This window comes from Leucopleurus acutus, assembly GCF_964270905.1.
Source record: "Leucopleurus acutus genome assembly, chromosome: 11".
Classification (NCBI taxonomy): domain Eukaryota; kingdom Metazoa; phylum Chordata; class Mammalia; order Artiodactyla; family Delphinidae; genus Leucopleurus; species Leucopleurus acutus.
Window position 1 is genome coordinate 42,752,042 of NC_139152.1, and position 8,563 is coordinate 42,760,604.

The following is an 8,563-nucleotide window of genomic DNA, read 5'->3' on the forward strand; positions in this document are numbered from 1 at the left end:
CAGCTTGATGGGTTCGACCCTGGGCTCTACTAAACTAGGAGGGCCCTCCTGGAGGAAGGCGACCGCGGGCACCCCTGCTTGTGGCCTGACATCAGCTCTTTGGGAGCTCCTGGGCTTGGCAGGTGGCACATTGCTCCTTGGCGCCTGGCCAACCGGGCAGCAGCTCTTGCTGCCCGTGACAGAAAACCAGCCACGAAAGTTTGACCCTGTTGCTGGGCTCTCCAGGGCAAGTAGCAGTCCTTACCTCCCCCGTTTGGTTCTCAGAACGTAGCTAGCGCAGCAGCTTCTCTCTGAAGTCCTCAGCAGTTCTGTACAGGAGCTTATTAGTTCGGGGAAGGCGAGCAGGAGTAGTATTAATATAGCAATATTAGCTCATACGCATGCCCTTCTAAGCTCTTGACTTACCTAAGTTAATACAGTACATTTAATCCTTACAACATTCCCCTGGAGTCAGTACTGGGGTTTAGTCTCATTTTATGGACAAGAAGACCAATGCATAGACAGGTGAAGTTGCATTTCCAGGGTTACTGGGTTAGTGGGGAGCAAAACGAGGACTCGAACCCATACGTCTGGCTGCAGAGACTATGCTTTTAACACTTGTACTGCCTGTCTTTAAAGATCCCTGGTTTGTTTGTTTGTTTTTTCTCTGCTAGGGAAGCCTGGAATTGCTCATCGAGACTTAAAGTCAAAGAACATCTTGGTGAAGAAAAATGGCATGTGTGCCATTGCAGACCTGGGCCTGGCTGTCCGTCACGATGCAGTCACGGACACCATTGACATTGCCCCCAACCAGAGGGTGGGAACCAAACGGTAGGAAGGCCCTGGGCCTTCGCGCTTGCCCGACACTGGTACTGAGTAGCCCTTGCCCAGCTGCGTGGGAGAAGGCAGTGTGGTCCTTACTCTGACAGCTGGCGGTTGAATTGAACGCCCGCTCCCCACACTGGAAAGCCACACAGGTTGCATCGCGCAGATACAAGTGCGAGCGGCACAGCTCCGGAGGACCCTATACCCATAGGTGCTGGTGCATTGGGCAGGGGAGGCCATGGAGAAAGAGAACCTGGAGCAAGATTTAGAAGGGAGACAGGCACCAGGCTTGGCTGGGGGAGAGGGAAAATGTTGCAGTCTGAAGGGGTGGCCTGGGCAGGACCCCACAGGAGGCAGGGAGCATGCTTTGCTTAGGGTGTAGAGAGCAGGTTTGCCAAGCTAGAGCAGAGGTAGTCCAGTGTGGAGATGAGGGCCCCGTGTAAGGATTATGGGCCTCCTCCCCGCGTCACAGAGAAGTGACATAAGAAATAAGGAACGTGGCGTACCCTGGCCTAATGGTTAAGACTCCGAGCACTCACTGCCGAGGGCCTGGGTTCAATCCCTGGATGGGGAACTAAGATCCCACAGGCCGCGTGGCATGGCCCCCAAAAAAAGGAAATAAGGAACAGATTGACTGTGACTCCAGGTCGACTTCATGAGCTGGAAATGCAACTTTTCATAGGATGGAAGAGGAGGGCTGTTTCTCTGCTGAGTATCAGTGAATTTCACTAATTGTGCTGCTGCTTTTTTTTTTCCCCTTCCTTTTGACCTGAATGATTGCAGCCACCCAGGCCCCAAAGTGTGAGGCCTGAGGTGAGCTGATTGGCCTTCTGTGGGCAGTGGGGAGTGGCTCAAGCAGTGCTCATGAACTAACTGAGTGGGACTCTGATGACTACCTAGAACTAGTTCTCACTTAACCTGCACGGGTGATAACAAAAGAAGTTCAGACTGAAATTTAAGCTCAACCCATTATTGGCTGCACTGAGTAAAGTCCAAGCCCCCAGTAGCAACCAGATATTATGTACTGTTCCTGCTCTGTGGCCTACAGTACACATACCTCTGCCAAGAAGTCAAAACACGCTTAAAATAAATCTTGGCGGTTAAAAAACAGAGGTAGAAATAAGAGTAGGCTAGTGTTACCAAACCTTGCTAAGGTGTTTAGATTCGAATCCAGAGCATGGGAGTTTGCAATAATAAGAATCCATCACTCCCTCCTCCCCAGGGGGCTGTCTTGGGGTGATTCTGTCCCACATTCAGGGGGCCCTTGAATCGGTACTTTGAGTCGAGAAAGAAGTCATCATTTTCTATGCGTGATCACATTTCCTTTGCTCTCGCAGATACATGGCCCCCGAAGTACTTGATGAAACCATCAACATGAAGCACTTCGACTCCTTTAAGTGTGCTGATATCTACGCCCTTGGGCTCGTGTACTGGGAGATTGCTCGAAGATGCAACTCTGGAGGTACCTTTCTTCCTGCCTTCTCTGGCTCCTCCCTCGCAGTCCAGAGTCCTGAGGGGCTAGAGTTGTCCTGCCTTCTTTCTCCTAACGGCCTGTCAGATGCCTGGTGCCAGCACCCATCATACTTAGGGTTCTCATCCAAGAGGAGGGAGGGGACCGGGGAGCCGCAGGGACTCTTTGGACCAGCTTGTTGAATAGTGTTTTATGTTGTGGTGACCGTTCCGGGGACTCATTTGGGCTTTTGGGGGGGTTTTTTGGTAACACATTGTCTTTCTTGGTCTTTCGAGGTTGGGAAAGCCCTGGGTAGGAATAGCACAGGACTAATGCAGGGGTCTCTTTTATACAGGAGGCAGGGTATTCTAACACACTGGCTCTCAAGCCACGTTCCTGGGGAATGTGGGGTTTCACTGATAAAATAATAGTGGTGATTTCTCAATTTGTGGGAGAAAGCTTACTAATGCGTAGAATTTTCTCACAATGAGTCTTTTCTTATGCAATTTTCTCCTAAGTCTTTGGCATTTGCAAGTGTTCAACCACGTCAGAACTCAATGAAAGGTAGTATCAGATTTAGCAGAAGACTTTTTTTTTTTTTTGCGGTACTCGGGCCGCTCACTGTTGTGGCCTCTCCCGTTGTGGAGCACAGGCTCCGGACACGCAGGCTCAGCAGCCATGGCTCACGGGCCCAGCCACTCTGCGGCATGTGGGATCTTCCCGGACCGGGGCACGAACCCACGTCCCCTGCATCAGCAGGCGGACTCTCAACTGCTGCGCCACCAGGGAAGCCCAGCAGAAAACATTTTTTATCATCGGCTTAGTATATCAGAATTTTATGGTGACTTCCAAGTATTCTGCCACATGATCAAGTTCAAGAACCACTAGAACCCCGCCCTTACCCATTTATCTTTGATGTAAGAGATTCCAGGTCAGTGGAAGTGAATTAAATTAATTAAAAAGAACTGATGAGTGTTCCAGCAGAGCCCTTTTCTGTATTTTACTGCCTTTTTCCATCTGTGATACATTTGGTAAGATCCAGATTATGGAGGAGGCACCCAGGTATTGTACATCTTAAATTTTGATCGTGATATACAGATAAAACAGATCAAGCTAAATCTGGTCGCACAGGTCTGTGTGGGTACTATTATTGTCACCGTTTTGCAGATGAAGAAGATGAGTCACAGATTGGGTGATGTGTCCGAGGCCACACCACTGACAAACTAGGGTTCAGACTCTGGCAGACTGAGGCCAGAGTTTAAGCTAATTGCTCCTTAGATGATTAACCAAGTCAGACTCTATTTAAAAATCTGTCCCGGGACTTACCCGGTGGTGCAGTGGATAAGACTCTGTGCTCCCAATGCAGGGGGGCCCAGGTTCGATCCCTGGCCAGGGAACTAGATCCCACGTGCACACCGCAACTAAGAGTTCGCATGCCACAACTAAGGAGCCTGCCTGCCGCAACTAAGGAGCCCACGTGCCACAACTAAGGAGCCAGCGAGCTGCAACTAAGGAACCCGCCAGCTGCAACTAAGACCCAGCACAACCAAATAAATGAATAAATATTTTTTAGAAATAATAAAATAAATGCTAATCTCAAAACAGTAGATAAATAAATAAATAAAAATAAAAATCTGTCCCATCAGCTCAGAACAGCAGAATTTTTTTCTGGAAAAAGGCATGAGGAAGTTACATTGGATTTTTTTAAATTAACTTTTTATTACGGAAAATATTTCAGTTTGTAGCTCTAGAAGATAAGGACTTCAAAAATATAGTACTATTATCACACTTTAAAAAACAGTAATTCTGTTTTCTTAATATCTTAATTCTTAATATCATATAACATTAGCCAGCGTTGAGATTTCCCCAGTTATCTGCGAATTTTTTATAAAAAACAGCTTGTTAAGTCAGGGTTTAATTTAAATGTCCATCCACTGCAGTTGATTGATATAACTCCCAAGTCTCATAATCTACAGGTTACCCCTCAATTTTTTTCTTCTGCAGTTTTTTGGGTTTTTTTTTTAAGATTTATTATTTATTTATTTTTATTTTATTTTTGGCTGCGTCGGGTCTTAGTTGCAGCATGCAGGATCTTCGTTGAGGCACACGGGATCTTTTTGTTGCGGCGCGCAGGCTTCTCTCTAGTTGCGGCATGCAGGTTTTCTCTTTCTAGTTGTGGCGTGCGGGTTCTTTCTCTCTCTGGTTGTGGCACGCAGGCTCCAGGGCGCGTGGGCTCTGTAGTTCGCGGCACGCGGGCTCTCTAGTTGAGGCGCGAGAGCTCAGTAGTTGTGGCGCATGGGCTTAGTTGCCCCATGGCATGTGCGATCTTAGTTCTCCGACCAGGAATCGAACCCTCATCCCCTGCATTGTAAGGTGGATTCTTTACCACTGGAACACGAAGTAAGTCCCCTCTCCTGCAGTTTTCAAAATTGGAGAATCCAGGTCCTTTATCCTGTAGGGTTTTCCTGTCTAGATTTTCCAGATAACCTGTTACGCAGTTCACACGTTCTACTGTTTCTGTGAATTTCCTATGAGAGTTCCATCTAAAGACTAGAATCATTTTTTCCCCCAAAATCCTTCTGTTAAAAGACACAGATAATGGTGGTTACCTCTCTTTTTGTGATGTTAACAGCTATTGTTGATTATTGTCCAAATCCAAATGTATTAGAGGTTGAAAAATGCCAGTATTCCGATCCTGTCAAACTTCATGTATTAGCTAGATTTTTTTCTTTAAAGAGAAACTTCCCCTATTGTCTATTTGGTTACCAAGATGTTTAATTTGAAGAGGAAAGGCAGGATAAATACTTGATTCTTTCCATTTATTTGACATTTTTCAAAATAATGAATTTATTCCCTCTCATTCTACAAAGGCGACGGAGGTTTTGGTTTATTTGTTTGTTTTTAGTGTCATCACGAACTGGTGATTTAAAATACTTGTTTCCATTGAAGTCGTAGGTCTTACTGTTGCTTAAATGTTCTCATCTTTGGCCAGTTGGGAGCTTTTCAGGTCGGTACCTTTTGACATGGCCTCAGTAGTCTTTGATAGTTTCCTTGCTTTTTGTTACGAAAAAGATATTCCTGGCTAATCCTGTGTGTCTCTTGTCCCATAACTAGCACTGACCAGGCTCTCCAAGGAGCCCTAGTTCCTCTTAGTGGGAAGTGGCATTTACAGGTCGCAACATGGGTGTTGTCATTGGCTTTTGAGTAATCTCTTCCTTCTTTTGATAACTCCGGTGGACGTTTTCTTTTCTCCCAGGAGTCCATGAGGAATATCAGCTACCATATTATGACCTAGTGCCCTCTGACCCTTCCATTGAGGAGATGCGGAAGGTCGTATGCGACCAGAAGCTCCGCCCCAACATCCCCAACTGGTGGCAGAGTTACGAGGTGGGAAGCTCCCCTCTCCCCCGTGGCCTTTCTATCTGCCCGATTTCTCTCCCTTAGAAGAGGGTTTGCCAAAAGTGGGGCCAACCCCAGGGCTACCCCCTGAGCGTGTCGGTCATTGCAAACTATTATGTGCTGTTGTATTATATACTGAGCCCTTGTCCTGGGCACTGTAGACGGGTCCCCTTTGGAATTGACAGCCTAGAAGAAGAAAAAGGCTTGGTCCCAGGACACAGATAAGAGACAGAACAAAGACTGAGTGGGAGCTGTTAGACCTGTCCAACTAGAAAAATGGCTCTGGAGCCAAGGGGTGAGCTGAGCTTCGTGGAAGAGTTAAGAAGAGGCGTCCACGAACGGTGTAGAAGAATGAGGGGGTGGGACTCAGTGAGAAGACATGTCTGCGAGGGAAGTGGCCTTTCTAAAAACTCAGAAGCGAGGAGGGTGTAGAGAATTTGGGTTGGGGAGTGATGGCGGATGAAGCGGGGAGGGGGTGGCATTCGATGGCAGTAACAGAAACGAGGACAAATGTATGATCTAGATTCCTAAGAAGCATGGAGTTGCGGGGTCTTGGGGTCTTTGGCGGCACAGGGTTTGCTTCGCTAGTGCTCTTGGGCCCCCTTTTCTCTCGTGGCTCTGCTTTAAGGAGTGTGTCCACTGGAGGGCAGGCCTGCGTTGAAGAGCAGAATTACTGAGCTCACACTTTGGGGACGCCTCCGCTTTGCCTGACAGAGCAGCCTTTTCCAAAATGGTCCTTGGAACCCTCAGGGTTTATTCACTTCAGAGGGTGAGGGAAGCAGAAAGAGCTGGTCTTCAGCTGCCCGCACCCCGCTCCCTCTTCAGTCGGGGCTGTTTGTGTGTTGGGACTCCGCTGGGGAAAACGGGTCCCACTGCTAAAAGGAACCTGGAAAACACTGGCCTGAGGCAGCAGTCTGGGGACTCCGTAGCCCTCCACAGGTGAACTTCCAGGTCCGCCCCTTGGCTGCCCCTGGCCTGTGCCGTCCGGGCCCTGGCCGTGAGCTTCTGCCTCTGACGAGGCTGCCTCTCAGGGGCTGCTGCCTTCTCCTCCGCCACCCTGTCTCTGCACGTGAACGTGGGGTCACAGCCGCGTGCGTGCTCATGCTGGGGGATGTCCCTGCTGTGCCTGGCTCGAGCGCTACTTTACAAAAAGCAGTCAGTAAACAGTCATAAACACGGATACTCAAACCTTCCAGAAATGATTTTCAGATCACAGGCCGTTGCAGGTATTTCTCTCAGGATCACCCAGACACCGGGGCGTGGCTGACCAACCATGCTTGCTGAGAAGGTCCCCCTCCCCAGGCTGTCCCTTAAGGAAGGGGGAGCCCGGGGCAGGGGGTGGGGGGCAGGCGGAGCACGGGTCAGGGAGGCAGCAGCCTGGGGACCAGGAAGGCTTCAGTGGGGGCGGGGGCAGGCTCGAGTGACGCCGGGTCTCTGTGCAGGCGCTGCGGGTGATGGGGAAGATGATGCGGGAGTGCTGGTACGCCAACGGCGCGGCCCGCCTGACCGCGCTGCGCATCAAGAAGACCCTCTCCCAGCTCAGCGTGCAGGAGGACGTGAAGATCTAGCTGCCCCTCCCCACACGCTGCTGGGCAGCGGGACCTACAGCCGAGCTGCCGTGTTGAGCGTCCGATGGAGGCCTACCTCTCGTTTCTGCCCAGCCCTCTGTGGCCAGGAGCCTGGCCCGCAAGAGGGACAGAGCCCGGGAGACTCGCTCACTCCCACATTGGGTTTGAGACACAGACACCTTTTATATTTACCTCCTAGTGGCACGGAGCCTCTGAGAGCAAACGGTGTGGAGAACTCAGTGCCACAGCCTGGACCGGCTGTAGTGGGAAGTTCTGCAAAGCCCGGCGCACCTGGCGAGAAGCCTGGCATGGTGACGGGCGGCCTGGGAGGGCCCGGGAGGAGCGAGCGTGGCCCCTGCTGAGCGGCACCGAGGGCTTTCCTCTGGGACCAACCCCAGCGCAGCGAGGCAGCCCGGGGAACCAGAAGGATGGCTCCTCTCGGCAGCGCCGGGCCTCGTGCTCCCCTCCGCCCCGTCGGGACACCTGGAGGGACTGCCAGTGCCCGTCTGTCCAGCCGTGTATGCATGTGCCGAGGTGCGTCCCCTGTTGTGCCTGGTCTGTGCCGCGCCCTTACACGTGTGTGTGCGCGTGCGCGTGTGTGCGTGTGTGTGTGTGCGCGCGCACGTGTGTCTGTAGGTGCGCACTTACCTGCTCGAGCTTTCCGTGCATGTGCAGGTCAGGCGTGTGGTCGTCACGCCGGCTCTGCGCGCTGGGGCCTCTGTTCAGTAGTGAGCAGCGTCTGGTTTCCCTGGTGCCCCTCCCGGAGGTCTCCCTCCCCTCCCTTCCAGAAGCCCCCCTCCACGGTGGGTCTCCCTGCCCTGTGTCGCCTGGCCCTCCTTCTCCATTTCAGACTGTGGAACCAAAGCTGGCCCGGTTGTCTGTGGCAGGCAAGGCTCTTGGGTCCAGACGTAAGGGAGGCGGGGTGGGATGGGCAGGGAGAGAATCTCGGTGGCGGTCTGGGTGTTGTGGTCAGCGGCCACCGTGGGAAATGAGCCAGCCTAAGGGCATCGTTCTCGGCAGCGTCGAGGAAGGGCCGAGGAATCTGAAGCCCAGATCTTGGGACTCAGATCGGAATGTCACATCTGTCTTTCATATCCCACATTCTGGAAACAGCAGTGTATATTTTTGGTGGTAGTGGATTTAGGGTGGGGAAGGGAAGGGGGGGCAAGGAGTGGGGAGGGAGTCTGGGGCGGGAGGGAGGCATCTGCATGGGTCTTTTACTGGATTATCTGATCACGGTGGAGGGAAGATGTGAGACTTGCATCCACTTCAGGGGCTTTACTAAAGGGAACAGCCCGAGCTGAACCTGTTGTTTAACCTGAGTGTAGTATTTAACGACGTC

General features: G+C 51.3%; 1 protein-coding gene across 2 annotated transcripts in view; it reads left to right on the forward strand.

The window, feature by feature from the left end:
- Nucleotides 1–8,077, forward strand: part of ACVR1B (activin A receptor type 1B) — a gene marked incomplete at its 5' end in the record, with an annotated part of 32,326 nt that extends 24,249 nt beyond the window's left edge. For both annotated transcript variants that reach the window (XM_082851002.1, XM_082851003.1), the window contains 4 exons: nucleotides 654–810; nucleotides 2,142–2,266; nucleotides 5,511–5,641; nucleotides 7,096–8,077. In XM_082851002.1, coding sequence (XP_082707128.1) covers nucleotides 654–810; nucleotides 2,142–2,266; nucleotides 5,511–5,641; nucleotides 7,096–7,221 — 539 coding nt within the window. In that variant the 3' untranslated portion in view covers nucleotides 7,222–8,077. The remainder of the gene's footprint in view (nucleotides 1–653; nucleotides 811–2,141; nucleotides 2,267–5,510; nucleotides 5,642–7,095) is intronic.
- Nucleotides 8,078–8,563: the final 486 nt, after the last annotated feature.